The following is a 17,682-nucleotide window of genomic DNA, read 5'->3' as shown; positions in this document are numbered from 1 at the left end:
AATGGAATCAGCAAATAAGGCAGAGTTAAGAGTAGAAAGGAAGTGCAGATGGTAGTTTAAACCGAAGATAGACACAACATACTGGAGTAACTCGGTGGGATAGCACCTCTGCCTGACCCGCTGAGTTACTCCGGCTTTTTGTACTGATCTTCAGAGTTAAGAGTATGTGGCACACTGCCAGGAACTGGATTGGGAGAGCTGTTTGTTTCAGAAGTCTGAAAGTAGAGGAGAAGCTTTTCTTAAATTTGGATGCCAAAGCTCTTAACCTCCTGTACCCTCACCCAGAATGCAAGAGAGAAAAGGGAATGGCAAGGATGGTAGGCATCTTGAAGGTGAACGAGATGGAAGAAAGTGACAAACCTGTGATGAACAGGGCTTTGATCACCACTCTCCGCAGGTTCAGGTGGTCAAGACCAGAGCAGTTGATGTACCAGGCTGAGTACAGCAAATAACTATTTTGGAAGTTGAGCCATTTATTTATTTATCTATTTATTTATTTATTTTATTATTTATTTCAAACAGAATAAAAAGCAAGTGTGAAACAACATACAAAAAACAAACAAGATTATTTATAAAGTGTCATAAACAATATCTATAAATAAATGAAATCGTATGTGCCCGAATTCTATAAGTGTTGCAGAGAAAGTCCACTGAAGTGATTCAGGCGTTTTCTTCAGTTTAATCATCATTAGAAACATAGAAACATAGAAATTATGTGCAGGAGTAGGCCATTCGGCCCTTTGAGCCTACACCGCTATTCAATATGATCATGGCTGATCATCCAACTCAGTATCCCGTACCTGCCTTCTCTCCATACCCCCTGATCCCCTTAGCCACAAGGGCCACATCTAACTCCCTCTTAAATATAGCCAATGAACTGGCCTCAACTACCCTCTGTGGCAGAGAGTTCCAGAGATTCATCACTCGCTGTGTGAAAAATGTTTTTCTCATCTCGGTTTTAAAGGATTTCCCCCTTATACTTAAGCTGTGACCCCTTGTCCTGGACTTCCCCAACATCGGGAACAATCATCCTGCATCTAGCCTGTCCAACCACTTAAGAATTTTGTAAGTTTCTATAAGATCCCCTCTCAATCTCCTAAATTCTAGAGAGTATAAACCAAGTCTATCCAGTCTTCCTTCATAAGACAGTCCTGACATCCCAGGAATCAGTCTGGTGAACCTTCTCTGCACTCCCTCTATGGCAATAATGTCCTTCCTCAGATTTGGAGACCAAAACTGTACGCAATACTCCAGGTGTGGTCTCACCAAACCTTGTACAACTGCAGTAGAACCTCCCTGCTCCTATACTCAAATCCTTTTGCTATGAAAGCTAACATACCATTCGCTTTCTTCACTGCCTGCTGCACCTGCATGCCTACTTTCAATGACTGGTGTACCATGCCACCCAGGTCTCGCTGCATCTCCCCTTTTCCTAATCGGCCACCATTTAGATAATAGTCTGCTTTCCTGTTTTTGCCACCAAAATGGATAACCTCACATTTATCCACATTATACTGCATCTGCCAAACATTTTCCCACTCACCCAGCCTATCCAAGTCACCTTGCAGTCTCCTAACATCCTCCTCACAGCTAACACTGCCCCCCAGCTTAGTGTCATCCGCAAACTTGGAGATATTGCCTTCAATTCCCTCATCGAGATCATTAATATATATTGTAAATAGCTGCGGTCCCAGCACTGAGCCTTGCGGTACCCCACTAGTCACTGCCTGCCATTGTGAAAAGGACCCGTTTACTCCTACTCTTTGCTTTCTGTCTGCCAGCCAGTTCTCTATCCACATCAATACTGAACCCCCAATGCCGTGTACTTTAAGTTTGTATACTAATCTCTTTTGTGGGACCTTGTCGAAAGCTTTCTGGAAGTCTAGATACACCACATCCACTGGTTCTCCCCTATCCATGCTACTAGTTACATCCTCGAAAAATTCTATAAGATTCGTCAGACATGATTTACCTTTCGTCAGACATGATTTACCTTTCGTAAATCCATGCTGATTTGTCCAATGATTTCACCACTTTCCAAATGTGCTGCTATCCCATCTTTAATAACTGACTCTAGCAGTTTCCCCACTACCGATGTTAGACTAACTGGTCTGTAATTCCCTGTTTTCTCTCCCCTTCTTAAAAAGTGGGGTTACGTTTGCTACCCGCCAATCCTCAGGAAAGAGTTTTGAAAGATTATTACTAATGCATCCACTATTTCTGGAGCTACTTCCTTAAGTACTCTGAGATGCACCCTATCTGGCCCTGGGGATTTATCGGCCTTTAATCCATTCAATTTACCCAACACCACTTCCCGACTAACTTGGATTTCACACAATTCCTCCAACTCCTTTGACCCGCGGTCCCCTGCTATTTCCGGCAGATTATTTATGTCTTCCTTAGTGAAGATGGAACCAAAGTAGTTATTCAATTGGTCCGCCATATCCTTGTTCCCCATGATCAACTCACCTGTTTCTGACTGCACGGGACCTACATTTGTTTTAACTAATCTCTTTCTTTTCACATATCTATAAAAACTTTTGCAGTCAGTTTTTATGTTCCCTGCCAGTTTTCTTTCATAATCTATTTTTCCTTTCCTAATTAAGCCCTTCGTCCTCCTCTGCTGGTCTCTGAATTTCTCCCAGTCCTCTGGTATGCCGCTTTTTCTGGCTAATTTGTACGCATCATCCTTTGCTTAGATACTATCCCTGATTTCCCTTGTTATCCACGGATGCACTACCTTCCCTGATTTATTCTTTTGCCAAACTGGGATGAACAATTTTTTTAGTTCACCCATGCAGTCTTTAAATGTCTTCCATTGCATATCCACCATCAACCCTTTTAGAATTAATTGCCAGTCAATCTTGGCCAATTCACGTCTCATACCCTCAAAGTTACCTTTCTTTAAATTCAGAACCATTGTTTCTGAATTAACAATGTCACTCTCCATCCTAATGAAGAACTCAACCATATTATGGTCACTCTTGCCCAAGGGGGCACGTACAACAAGATTGCTAACTAACCCTTCCTCATTACTCAATACCCAGTCTAAAATAGCCTGCTCTCTCGTTGGTTCCTCTACATGTTGATTTAGATAACTATCCCGCATACATTCCAAGAAATCCTCTTCCTCACCACCCCTGCCAATTTGATTCACCCAATCTATATGTAGATTGAAGTCACCCATTATAACTGTTTTGCCTTTGTCGCACGCATTTCTAATTTCCTGTTTGATACCATCTCCAACTTCACTACTACTGTTAGGTGGCCTGTACACAACACCCACCTGCGTTTTCTGCCCCTTAGTGTTTCGCAGCTCTACCCATACCGATTCCACATCCTCCAAACTAATGTCCTTCCTTTCCATTACGTTAATCTCCTCTCTAACCAGCAACGCTACCCCACCTCCTTTTCCTTTCTCTCTATCCCTCCTGAATATTGAATATCCCTGGATGTTCAGCTCCCAGCCTTGGTCACCCTGGAGCCATGTCTCTGTGATCCCAACTATATCATAATCATTAATGGCTATCTGCCCTATCTGATTAACAGATTAAGTTGTGCAAGTGAGATTTCTTCAGTAATTGGAAAGAGAAAAAACCTTCATGGTCACAGTGAGGGAAAGAGACAAGTATTGGGGCATGTTTACTTCATCTGGATCTTGTTAACAAAAAATAAATTGTAAACTGACCAAGAGATTTGTAGGGAAGAAATGTATTTTGGATCCGATAGTGTGGTAGGAGGGTCTCGTTTTCCACTGACTGCTGGATCTTCAACCCCATGATTTGTTTCCTGTCTGCTAACCAATTTCCTATCCATGTCATTATCTAATACCATGTGTTCTAATTTTTCCCACTAATCTCCTATGTGGGAGCTTATCAAATGCTTTCTGAAAGTCCAGGTTACACTACATCCACTGGCGCTCCCTTATCCATTTTCCTAGTTACATCCTAAAACAATTCCAGAAGATTAGTCAAGCATGATTTCCCCTTCGTAAATCCATGCTGACTCAGACTGATCCTATTATTGCTATCCAAATGTGCCACTATTTCATCTTTTATATTTGCCTCCAGCATCTTCCCCACCACCGATGTTAGGCTAACGGGTCTATAATTCCCCGTTTTCTCTCTCCCACCTTCCTTAAAAAGTGGGATAATATTAGCTACCCTCCAATCTACAGGAACTGATCCTGAATCAAGAGAACAGGGCCAGCCATCGGCCGATTGGACAGATTTTTCCAAATTGGGCCCCGCGCCCAAGGGTGGCCCCGCATAATTTTCCGTATTTCATATGGAAATACAAATTCGCTTTGTTAAATAAAGATTTTTTTTTAAACATTTCCCATACGGATTTTTTTTAAACGAACATGAATAACAACCGCTGGGCGGCCATCAGACACAAACGATGTGATAACTACTACTGTAGCATTTGTTAACAGCTAGTATTTAACAAGTAGTTATACAATGTCTCATCAATGCTCTGATCCACATTCCTCAGTAAATGTAATTGTGTTTTGACTCGCTGCCGCCGGAGTGGGCGAGACTCTGGTCCGGATCGGGGGGAGAGAGAGGAGAGGAGAGGGGGGTAGTACCGGGCTCTGGGGGTGTGTGGGAGTCTCACAGCCTCCGCCAGATTACGGCAGCGAACTCAGCCGTGAGTATTCAACGGTAAACGCCAGGAGCGGGCAGGCGGGCGGTGTGTGAGTGAGTGGGGGGGGAGGTGAAAAAGGGTCAAATTTGTATGAATTCGGCGGCGTACCAGCCCACTCTTGGTCGGGGGGATAGAGTTAAAAGACCTGAAGCAGAAACGAAAGGCAACAGGCCGGATACGTGCGAGAGGGAGACAATCTGTGGATAAACAGATCTGGGGGTTGTGTTAACTCGTTCGGTGCCGGAACAACAGCAAACCAGGTTGGAGGTTTGAGTCTGTGTTAACATTGGTGTCGGGGTTAATGTCTGGGCCGGGGTACGGGTGGGATTTAACCCTGTGTGTGTGTGTCTGTGTGTGTGTGTGTGTGTGTGTGTGTGTGTGTGTGTGTGTGTGTGTGTGTGTGTGTGTGTGTGTGTGTGTGTGTGTGTGTGTGTGTGTGTGTGTGTGTGTGTGTGTGTGTGTGTGTGTGTGTGTGTGTGTGTGTGTGTGTCTCTGTGTGTGTGTGTGTATCTGTGTGTGTGTGTCTCTGTGTGTGTGTGTGTGTCTCTGTGTCTCTCTGTGTCTGGGTGTGTGTGTCTGTGTGTGTGTCTGTGTGTCGTGTGTGTGTGGAGATGTGTGTGTCTGTGTGTCTGTGTCTGTCTGTCTGTCTGTGTAAGTGTGTGTGTGTCTGTGTGTGACTGTGTCTGTGTATGTCTCTGTGTTTCTCTGCGTGTGAGTGTGTGTCTCTGTGGCTGTGTGTGTGTGTCTGTGTTTGTGTCTCTGTGGCTGTGTGTGTGTGTGTCTCTCTATCTGCGTGTGTGTCTGGGTGTGTCTCTGTCTGTCTGTGTCTGTGTGTGTGTGTGTGTGTGTGGGGGGGGGCAGTGGAGATACAGAGAGAGGGGGAATTTTCTGTTTGCAAACCACACGTTTTCAGTTACATGAGATTATGCAATCCTGGACACAATTCGAAAGTTGTACTGTCAATACCAGCAGCTCACGGAGGGGGGGGGGGGGGGGGGGGGCAGGGGAACACGTCCCCCTCCATGGTTTGAGAGGTGGGGGACATCCCCCCCCAAGTTTTGTAATCCATATTTTAAAAATCGGTGATCGAGGGCGCCGATTGGAGGAGAGAGACGTTGGTCAACAGGCAATGGGGGCAGGATATGTTTCAGCTCGATGATTGGAGGAGGGAGGAGTGGCGGGGGGGGGGGGGGGGGGGGTGGGACTGAGGATAGAGCGCGATGATTGGAGGAGGGAGACGTGGCACAGACCTGCGCCTCATCTGCAGCCAGGATCGATCCCAGCCGGGTCTCCGGCGCTGTCCTGTCCCCTCCCGAGTGCCCCCCCCCATGGGTGGCCAGAGAGGTCGGCAGCAAAGATCCTCCGCTATAGGACCTTTGGTTGGGAATCAGACGGGCCAGCGCAGAAAAACAGTGCTAAACCCAGCTAACTCTGCCTGCCCCGCCAGGTGAGCTTACAACCCTTCCCGGGTTTGCGGGAAATATGGCCAGCACGGAAAAGCAGCGCTGGTATCCTGTCAGTTCAGACAGGGCTGTAGTTAACCCAGTGAGACAGGCAGAGTTGAGCTGCATTTAGCGCTGGATTGAGCCTCCGAAGCCTCGCACGCGGGTGTGTGAGTGTGCGCATGCGGCAAAATTTGTGTCCCCCGTCCCCTCCATGTTTTGATAGCGAGTTCCGTTCTTGGACAGGGATGCTACACAGATATTTTGATAGGAAGGAAACGTTACAGCAGCTGAGTAAAAGATTGGTCAAATGGTGGGTTCAATGATGATCGGGCGAGGGGAGTTGGGGGTGGGGGAAAAGTATCTATAGCTTGTGACTTGCCTAAATGAGTACTGAGATGGATTATCATTCCACACCAAATTTATTGGACAATAATACCTTTAATGCAATTATCACAACATTTTGCTGGATATGGATCAGCGGACTCTGTATGGTACAGTGGGCGGTGGAGCTTACTCCATATGTCAGTGCGAGTAACCTCAATTGATCCCTTGTTCGTGCTGACACAGGAGTAAGCTCCACCGCCCGCTGTGATGTTATCCATCACCCGCTGACCCACTCCGCTCTATGTTCTTTGCTCTTGAGCTGGTCCCCTCACTGTTCAGGCGGAGAGCACTGCCAGAGGTGAGTGGGCCGGCAGAAGGCGCTGAGATGGCAGTCGGCTCCGCTGTCCGGTGATGGGAGACCGCTTGTAGCCACGTGAGCTGCTTCCCTCCCCGGCCACAATGCAGTAGCTCCGCGCCCGGATCGCCGCGGCAGCGGTGAGTGAGTTACTGGCATGAACCCGACCCCCTCCTTCTCAACGCTCCTGCCCTCCCCGCAACTTTACCCCTGGCTAGACTCCCCACACGCTGTGAAAGGAACTGTCCCCGGAATTGGTCCCTTGATAAGTTGAACTAGTATTGTCATTCAATAAGATGACAACTAATTCAACTTGTCCCGGTGTACTCCCGTTTTTTGCACCATCTTTCCTCCTGCCGTCTCCATCCACCCCCCACCCATTCAATAATTCAGAAAGAAGGCGATTTGAAAGCAATGGGAAAATTGAATTGTTACGTTATTTATTTTTATTTTAATTTTTATGGAGAGAACAATCTGTGCATGCGCGGTTTAAGATTTTTTTTTAAAGCCGACTGACTATCATATTACTCACGACATGTGACTCATTTATAATTATTTATTTATATTTCTATGAAAATTTTTCCCAATTGGGCCCCGCACCTCCTAAGGCCGGCTCTGCAAGAGAATATGATCACCAATGTGTCCAAGATTTCTAGAGCCACTTCCTTAAGTACCCTGGGATGCAGACCATCAGGACCTGGGGATTTATCACCCTTCAGTCCCATCAGTCTATCCAACACCATTTCCTGCCTAATGTGAATTTCCTTCTGTTCCTCCGTCACCCATTTCTGGCGGCGGGTTTCCCGTAAAGAATGAGCAATTTGATTGGCTTAAGTCCATCGTACACTATTAATATGACTAGTCACTGCCTGCCATTCTGAAAGGGACCCGTTAATCCCTACTCTTTGTTTCCCGTCTGCCAACCAATTTTCTATCCATGTTAGCACTCTACCCCCAATACCATGTGCCCTAATTTTGCCCACTAATCTCCTATGTGGGACCATATCAAATGCATCAATCGTTATTAAGATGCATGCGAAGAAGCAATGTGCTAGGTAATTCTGTTGTTTAAACAAAGTCAAAAGAATGCTCCACGAATGAAATTATGTCCTCTAACTGGGTGTTTGCATTGCCACGTGGAATCTCAAAAAGGATAAAAGCTATGGCACAATTGAACATAAGCCACTGGATCTCCCCTGCTATTCTTGTGAATTCAGTGCAGAAAATCCAACCTGTTTATGGGTAAACGTAGACGCCATGCGTGCATACTGTTTAAATAACAAGACACAGATCGCAATATTTTTTAGTTTTTCTTTATGCCAGCATGAGCAGTGAAATGGTGAGCAATAATTACAGATCCATACATCAATACGATACTTACGTTACAATGACTCATTGTGACATTTTGAAATTGTACCTTCCATTCAGTCAGAATGAAATATTTCAAACTTGTTGCAAGGATAACTAGAGGTCATGGTTTTCAGTAACTGGTGCACCATTTAAATGTTTCCTGTTATAAGTCCAGTAAATTCCTGTGTTGATTTATACAGAACAGAGTGGGAAAAAAGTGTTGTATGGCCAGGAGGTGGTGCAGTCTTGTCCCTTGAACATCATTCTGAATGCACTAATCTTTAACGCACAATACATTACAAACACAGCTTCCCAGATTTATTTGGCAATATAGCAATAGAATTTGTTCAAAAACTGAGCCAGTAGGGACACTGGAGACGGGAGCAGGCAGTGACACACATGATGAGGAGATGCATCTAAGTGGGGTCACTTATACTGCATGAATGAAAAGGCTGCTCCTCAGCTCCAAACAAAACAATTTGCAGTCATCATATCAAAGATTAATAAGTACACACGGAATTGTCTAGATAGGCTACTGAACTATGATGCATTGAACAGATTTACTTGGTGCACAGTGCAAAACGTAAACTTATGAACAGGAGGATTACACCACCATTATACTGATAGGAAAGGGATGCATTCAAGAATATTGTTAACTCCAGGAAAATACAATTAAACATAGTATTGGACTTTGATAAAGAAATACATATTAATTTCCATACTTTGTTCAAAATAGATATATTGAGGTCAGTGCCATGCTTCCTGTGTCTTCGGTTAATATACACTGACGCTCTGCGTAGTTTGTGATCATTTGATGCTTTTAACCTTGCTGATTAGCTTTTTATCTCAGGCATCAGCCTTTGAAAAATCCAAAGACGCAACCATATTGTGGGAGACCTTGTATGGGGAGCAGAGTCCTGCTTTTTCTGATAACTTCCACACAGGTAGACAACGGCCACAGTCTATTCCAGTTGCTGAGTGAAATTCTTGGGGAACAGCCCTTTGGAACTGTTGGCAGCACCATACTGTATCCAGTCCGACTCCTTTATACCTGTGAGCCAACCAGCATCCTGAAAAAGTACATGTAAAAATGACCATTACAGAGATGAAAAGCAGTGTCTCACTTCTACAGAGCAATGATCTGTCAGGAGTATAGCATTTGGATTTCTGCTCAGTACCATGCAAGTGATATCCCAGCTTTGATTTGGAGTGGGTTTGAATAGTCAGTTCTAGAGGTGACACAGTAGTGTTTCGGCAGCAGATGAGCTGAGGTGCAATTGATTCAAGCAGTGTTAGTAAGATAGAAATAGAGTGTTTTCATTTCTAATTAAAAAAGACAGCATAAACCTTAATTTAGAAACACAGAAATGAATCAAGGCCAGCCAGCATTGAATTGCTGGATGATCCTATCTGACTAAAGGGGCTGTCCCACTTGGGCGACCTAATTGGCGAGTTTAGAAGAGTTTAGGAGAGTTTGAAAAAAAAGTCATGTTGAAGACCTCTTCGACTATGTTGAAGACTAGCTTCGACTAGCTACGACTAACTTTGGGAAAATTGGACACCGAATAGTGGAGAGTGAATACGACCTCCTTCGACTATCTACGACTACCTTCGACTATCCTTGGACTAACATGCCAACCTACTACAACTAAACATATGAGTAAAAAAAGTATCGATTTTTCCCATGGCAACATTTTTTTACGCGCGAGATTTTTTTATAACGTTGAAAAATACGGCATGACCTAGCTGAGGCCTCGAGTACACGGGGACTACTCTCGAGCATGAAGGAGAGTTACAAAGACCTCCTACGACCTCGTGTCGACCATGCTGGGAGTACGAGTCGAGGGCAAACTCGCGGATTAGGTCGCCCAAGTTGGACAGCACCTTTACCCATACATTTTTTAAATAAAGATATTTGAGGACTGTGTGTTTGATGCAATCTGCATGAATCTGAAGTAGCAGGCTTAACAGGCCCTTCGGCCCACTGAGTCCACACCGACCAGCGATCCTCACACATTAACATTACCCTAAGCACTCTAAGGATAAATTTACTTGTATACCAAGCCAATTAACCCGCAAACCTGAACGTTTTTGGAGTGTGGGAGGAAAACAAAGATCTTGGAGAAAACCCACGCAGGTCACAGGGAGAAAGTACAAACTCCGTACAGACAGCACCCGTTGTCAGGATCGAACCCATGACTCTGCCGCTGTAAGGCAGCAACTCTGCCGCTATGCCATCGTGCCGCCCTTCTGAAGGAGAGTGGAAAATAGGATCCAAGGTGGTTCAGTGACAGGAAGTACTGGGCAACAAGTGTCTTTGTGAATGAAAGGCTGAAATAGCGGAGTTCCACAGGGCTCAGTACTTGGTTCCTACATATGGTATATGTTACGGAGGTTTGCAGATGAGACAAAAATGGGCATGCATATGGGACAGTTAGCTTGAAAGGTTGAATGGGAGGATGGAGATAGGCAGAGTGGATTCTGGAAGTAATAAAAACAAGTGATGCTCTGAATGGGTGAGTGTGGTTGGCTGGAGCACAAAGGAAAACCACTGGGAAAAGGCACTCCCAAAAGCTGCAGAAAGATCGGGAAGGGCGAGAAAAGATATCAGTCACAATCTCGCAGGAATTAATGAGAAGCACCGTTAATTAAGTTGCATAAAGTGGTAAAAGGATTTGATTTATTTCTAAGGAATTTAGTTGACATTATTAAGATTAAGCTTGGGAAGCAGTTTTCAAATCTTTTTATTGCTGAAAAACTGAAAGGACTTCATTTAAATTGTAAGATCAAAACCAACCAATATTTATTTGTAGAGTGATTTAAAGGATATAAAGGTGTAGAAGACATGACAGTGATGCAGCATAAATCCTGTTGCCTCACAGTAGCAGTGGTCTTGGTTTGATCCTGACCTCAGATGCTGTCATTTCAGAGTTTGCATGTCCTTCTGAATGATGCTGCTGTTTCCTGCCCCATCCCAAAGTTGTGCTGGTAGGTTACTTGGCTTCTGTAAAATACCTCTTTGTATAAGTTATGCTCCTGTCCCACTTAGGAAACCTGAACGGAAACCTCTGGAGACTTTGCGCCCCACCCAAGGTTTCCGTGCGGTTCCCGGAGGTTTTTGTCAGTCTCCCTAATGGTTGAAAGTGGTTTCCGCTTCTTCTATGTTCTGGCGATTATTTCAAAAAATTCAAAACCGGCAGCGACTAAAAATAGGTTGCCGTTTTAAAAACCGGTAATTTTTTAGTCGAAGCCGGTTGCAATGCTAGTTGATGGTGGTTGCCGGAGGTTGCAGGTAGTGGAAGGTAAACATAGAAACATAGAAATTAGATGCAGGAGTAGGCCATTTGGCCCTTCGAGCCTGCACCGCCATTCAATATGATCATGGCTGATCATCCAACTCAGTATCCCGTACCTGCCTTCTCTCCATACCCCCTGATCCCCTTAGCCACAAGGGCCACATCTAACTCCCTCTTAAATATAGCCAATGAACTGGCCTCAAATACCCTCTGTGGCAGAGAGTTCCAGAGATTCACCACTCTCTGTGTGATAAAAGTTCTTCTCATCTCGGTTTTAAAGGATTTCCCACTTATCCTTAAGCTGTGACCCTGTAAGACTGTAAATTCTGTAAGACTGTAAGACCTCCCTGGTGGAATAAAACTGGGTGAAAAAAAGGTCTTACCTTCCACTACCTGCAACCTCTGACAACCACCTTTAACTAGCATCGCAAACGGCGTCGACTAAAAAATTCACGATTTTTAAAACGGCAACCTATTTTTAGTCACGGCCAGTTTTGAATCTTTTGAAATAATTGCCGGAACATAGAAGAAGCGGAAACCACTTTTGACTATTAGGGAGACTGACAAAAACCTCCAGGAACCGCACGGAAACCTTGGGTGGGGCGCAAAGTCTCCAGAGGTTTCCGTTCAGTTTTCCTAAGTGGGACATGGGCATAACTGGTTAAACAGATCAAAGGGAAAGCTGAGACATGTGTGTGTGAAAGAAGGTAAGATGCAGGAGGAGGAGAATGGGACAGGAGGATCTGCTCCTCCAGATGTTGCTGTGTACCCGACGGACCAAATGGCCACCCCAGTGTTGTCATAAGAAATGAAGGCTGATTTACAGAGAGCCCATGATATCAATGGCAGGGAAGACCCCAGGTTCCCCCCCCCCCATGTCCCTACAAACACAAAGTGAGTAGACTCCCCAGTACTCAAAGTAACCTGACAACAAATGGTTTAGCCATCGCACGACCTGCAAGCTGTACATAGCACAAGAGTTTGTAGCACAAATGTGTTATATCAATCTATTTTATGTTTACTATCATGGCAACCATTCATGTCTACATTGCATCTAATGGACACCCATGTTAAGTGAGGCAGTTATTCAAGATACAATGTTCAACTATATCTTGTAATTCTAGTGACATTCTCATGAATTTGGAGAGTTATTGCCTATCCTATCCTAATTATATTCCCTCAAACACATACCCATTTAATAGTGGCACTCCCACACATGCAGACACCTCGCACTGAGTGCTGCAGGTCACAAAGTGAATTTACAGATGCTGGTATCACAATGGCATATCAACAATTGTATAATATTTCTAGGGAGCACCATGTGAAGTCTACCTGAAAGCCTAAAAGCCCTGTCCCACTGTACGAGTTGATTCAAGAGTTCTCCCGAGTTTACCCTGATTCGAACTCGGAGATTTACGGTAATGGCCGCACATGGGTACTCGGGGCTCTCGTGGACATTTTTTCCAACATGTTGAAAAATCTTCACGAGTCTTCCCGAGCTTACTGCGTTTCCCGAGTATCTGCCGTTAGCGTAACGAGCCGTTAAGAGACGTCCCTGAGCTCCGACGTACCCGCTACGTACATTCTATGTGCTTCTACGAGTTTGAATTTTTTTTAAAACTCGGGAGAGCTCTTGAATGAACTCGTACAGTGGAACAGGGCTTTTAGTCACTCGCTTAAACTCGCATGGCAGCAAATGCATCTTATTGCAGAATATTTGCAACATTAGCAAACCTGGCTACAAAACACTTTCTGCTCGGCCGTCAACATCGATTAGAGTTAATGAAAAAAATCAGACATAATTTACTTTTCATAAAACCATTCCGCTTAACTAGAGTATTTGAGAATCTTCTAATGTGAAAATCAAGCTATCATCCCCCTGACATGCAACAGCATTGATGCCATTGAATCCCCCACTATTTATATCCTGGGAATTACCCCTTGACCAGAAACTGAACTGGAGTAGCCAAATACACAATGTAGCTACAAGAGCTTGTTCCGGGGGCTAGGAATCCTGTGACATGTATCTAGCCTTCTAACACTCCAAAGTCAATCCACTGTCTACAAGGCTCAAGCCAGAATTGTGATGGAATACTCTCCACTTGCCTGGATGAGTGCATCTTCAACATGGCCAAAGAGCTCAACACCACACAGGATACAGCAGCCCGCTTGATAGGCACACCATCAACAAACAGTGGTAAAAAAGAACTGCAGATGCTGGAAAAATCGAAGGTAGACAAAAAAGCTGGAGAAACTGAAAAAAAGCTGAAGAAGGGTCTCAACCCGAAATGTCGCTTATTCCCTTCGCTCCATAGATGCTGCCTGACCCGTTGAGTTTCTCCAGCTTTTTTGTCTGCCATCAACAAGCAGTCACTCACTTACCAACAATGCACAGTAGCAGCAGTTAGCACCATCTACAGAATACACTGCAGCCACTCACCAAGACTCTGCATACACACCACCCATGACCTCAACCAACTAGAAGCATAAGGGCAGCAAATGCATTGGAACACCACTACCTGGAAGTTGTCCTCCAAACCGCACACCATTTGACTTGGAAACGTATCACTGTTTCTTCACTGATGCTGGATCAAAATCATGGAACTCCCTCATTAATAGCATTGCAGGTATACCTACACATCAATGACTGTGATGGTGCAAGGTCAGCTCACCATCATCTTCTCAAGGGCGATTATGTAGGAACAATTAAATGCTAGCTCAGCCTGAGACAACCTCATCCCTTGACTGGATAAACAAAAAAGACCGCTACTATTTGCTTAATTGCGGAGTACAGCATTCTCCCAGTAACAGACATTAGGCTTACTGATTTTACAGGTTCCTAGGTTCTGGCTCTTTATATTTGTCGTTTCTAATTCACTGGGACCTCTCCAGAATTTTGAAAGATCACAAACAATGCATCTCAGGGTCTCATTAACCTTGAGATTTTTAATAATATGTATTGTAATTTTTATCTTGCTTCAAATAGATATGCTTTTGCATCTGTGAAAGGAAGACTGTCGGCAAAGGCCCATTAAAGATATATTTATGCAGGCTTCTACTACAGTATATTCCCATGTTTTGTGAACTTTCAGTAAAAGATTTCATACCTACTCGAGATAGTATGAAGAAACTTGCTACTAGAATTTAAGCAAGATTGTTCCACATTTAAATTCTGTTTACCTGGTCTTCCATTGTCTCAGATGGAATCACTAATACAATGTCTCCACGTTGTAAATTAAGTTCATCTTCATTGGCAGCTTCAAAATTATGGACAGCTTCAACCTGTTAGAAAATCCAACCATAGATTTCAGTCATTTTTTTTAATTGAAGTATGGGAACTTTGCATCACTTCTGAGGCCAAAATGCTTGATCATTCCTGGTTTCACTTAAGTAACAGCAAGCAACCATTTTGGAAAACTGCAGTGTTGAGGTAACTGAGCTCTTCTGTTGCTGTTGTAAAGAAAACTTCAAGATTTAGATCCAGCAACATGGACCACTATCACATTTCTGGATTGGGAATCCTCCGCTTTCAAGGTCCATTTCATTGTGTGCATACGTACTGTATAACTAGGTCAACTTTCACCCGCAGTATTCTCAACATCGTGGTTACGAATTAAAATTGGGAAAGAGCTTGTCATTCTCAGAATTAATGGGATCAATGGCAACCCGTTTGGGAGCAGGATCAAGTCACAATCCAGAACACGTGGAGATATTCAGGTGAAAACTATGCAGTTCTGAAGAAATATTGGAATGTCCACAGACCCATAGTTTAGTTTAGTTTAGTTTAGAGATACAGCGCGGAAACAGGCCCTTCGGCCCAATGAGTCCGCACCGACCAGCGATCCCCGCACACTAACACTATCCTACCCTAAGGAGAATGTTTACATTTATACCAAGCCAATTAACCCACAAACCTGCACGTCTTTGGAGTGTGGAACAAAACCAAAATTTTCGGAGATAACCCACGCGTGTCACGGGGGGAACGTACAAACTCCGTACAGACAAGCACCCATAGCTAGGTTTGAACCCGGGTCTCTGGCGCCTTTTTTCAATTGCTAAGATGCTTTGGTCTGTCTGTTCCCCACATTTGAAAAACAGAACAGGTTTTTTTCTTTTTATCCAGGGTCTTGGATATAGATATACAGTACCTTCAGCAATATAATTGAAAACAAAATGTCTCACTACTGCTTTCGGAAGTTTGCTACAGGCTTCTGAACTGCCCTGGTTACCCCTGTGGCAAAATTACTGTGTTTCAGAAACAATCTATTCACTCGTCAATATGACAGTAGGTTTCTTTCTGTGATATTTACCACCTTGCAACAAATAAAAGGTTCTCTTTATCAACGAGTGGCTCGCTAAAGAGAATATGATTTGAAAGTCTGAGATTGAACCACTGTGCTTTTGAGAGTTGACTAGGTTTTCTGGTCTACTGGTAGTTTTGCCACTTTTCATGAAATTGTTTTTATTTACGTTTTTCCTTGGCCTTTTTAGTATCGTTCACCTTACTCTTTTGTCCCTCATTCTGATTAGGATTCATTTCTCCTGATCATTGTTAAACTGGCTTAAATCTCACGCATTGCTTATTTATTGACTTCTCCTTTAACCTATCTGTTCTGTCCAATTCGGCCTTTGTGCCTTTGTAATTGTCCAAAGTAGAGGATGCTGGTTTTGAATCTGAGATTTTTGCTATCAAGTTGTCCTTGGAATGACACGATGTGATTAATATTACCCAAAGGTTTCTTACCTTGTACATGAATCTCGGGGGCATGGTCTGTGAGTTAGCAGATTCAACCTCGGCTGCACTCTGTTGCTGACCGTCATTGGTACTCTCTGCACTGACAACTGGCTTATCATCAGCTCTGCTCACTTCCTCTGACTGTTCCATTGCAGTGGGTGCTGGAGGAGGTGAACTCACGTCCACGGCTGGCACCACCTCCTCCTCTTGCACATCCACAGTTTCATTCACTGTGGTGCTCTGATCATCTTCGCCTTCATTGTTGGACGCTGGCTGAATAACCACCAAAGGAATTGAGACCTTTCAAAGAGCACAGAAGTCAACATTATAAACCTCTCAGGAACAGCTTCTTCCCCACAGCCATTAGACTATTAAACACAACTTCAAACAAACTCTGAACTATAACAGCCTATTGCACTTTATCTGTTTATTTATGTGGGTAAATTACAGTGGCTTGCAAAAGTTTTCATACCCCTTGAACTTTTCCACATTTTGTCACGTTACAACCACAAACGTAAATGTATTTTATTGGGATTGTATGTGATAGACCAACACAAATTGGCGCATAATTGTGAAGTGGAAGGTAAATTATACATTTCAAACATTTTTTTACAAATAAAAAACTGAAAAGTGTGGCGTGCAAAAGTATTCAGCCCCCTTTACTCTGATACCCCTAAATAAAATCCAGTGCAACCAATTGCCTTAGTCACCTAATTAGTAAATAGAGTCCACTTGTGTGTAATCTAATCTCAGTATAAATACAGCTGTTCTGTGAAGGCCTCAGAGGTTTGTTAGAGAACATTAGTGAACAAACAGCATCATGAAGCCCAAGGAACATACTAGACAGGTCAGGGATAAAGATAAAGTTGTGGAGAAGTTTAAAGCAGGGTTAGGTTATAAAAAATATCCCAAGCTTTGAACATCTCATGGAGCACTGTTCAATCCATCATCCAAAAATGGAAAGAGTATGGCACAACTGCAAACCTACCAAGACATGGCCGTCCACCTAAACTGACAGGCCGGGCAAGGAGAGCATTGATCAGAGAAGCAGCCAAGAGGCCCATGGAGGAGCTGCAGAGATCCACAGCTCAGGTGGGAGAATCTGTCCACAGGACAACTATTAGTCGTGCACTTCACAAATCGGGCCTTTATGGAAGTGTGGCAAGAAGAAAGCCATTGTTGAAAAAAAGCCATAAGAAGTCCCGTTTGCAGTTTGCCACAAGCCATGTGGGGGACACAGCAAACATGTGGAGGAAGGTGCTCTGGTCAGATGAGACCAAAATTAAAGTTTTTGGCCTAAATGCAAAACGCTATGTGTGGCGGAAAACTAACACTACACATCACCCTGAACACACCATCCCCACTGTGAAACATGGTGGTGGCAGCATCATGCTGTGGGGATGCTTTTCTTCAGCAGGGACAGGGAAGTTGGTCAGAGTTGATGGGAAGATGGATGGAGCCAAATACAGGGCAATTTTGGAAGAGTCTGCAAAAGACTTGAGACTGGGGCGGAAGTTCACCTTCCAGCAA

General features: G+C 44.0%; 1 protein-coding gene across 5 annotated transcripts in view; it reads right to left on the bottom strand.

The window, feature by feature from the left end:
* Positions 1–7,380: 7,380 nt before the first annotated feature.
* LOC129696197 (amphiphysin-like) overlaps positions 7,381–17,682 on the bottom strand; it is a 221,110-nt gene continuing 210,808 nt past the window's right edge. For 3 of the 5 annotated variants that reach the window (XM_055633837.1, XM_055633839.1, XM_055633838.1), the window contains 3 exons: positions 16,162–16,452; positions 14,598–14,699; positions 7,384–9,191 (listed from right to left, as the gene is read on the bottom strand). In XM_055633837.1, coding sequence (XP_055489812.1) covers positions 9,084–9,191; positions 14,598–14,699; positions 16,162–16,452 — 501 coding nt within the window. In that variant the 3' untranslated portion in view covers positions 7,384–9,083. Of the gene's footprint in view, positions 9,192–14,597; positions 14,700–16,161; positions 16,453–17,682 lie in introns of all 5 variants that reach the window. The other 2 variants (XM_055633840.1, XM_055633841.1) reach the window with 2 other exon arrangements.

Source organism: Leucoraja erinacea, chromosome 4 (assembly GCF_028641065.1).
Source record: "Leucoraja erinacea ecotype New England chromosome 4, Leri_hhj_1, whole genome shotgun sequence".
NCBI lineage: Eukaryota > Metazoa > Chordata > Chondrichthyes > Rajiformes > Rajidae > Leucoraja > Leucoraja erinaceus.
This window is presented reverse-complemented; position numbering and strand designations above follow the sequence as displayed.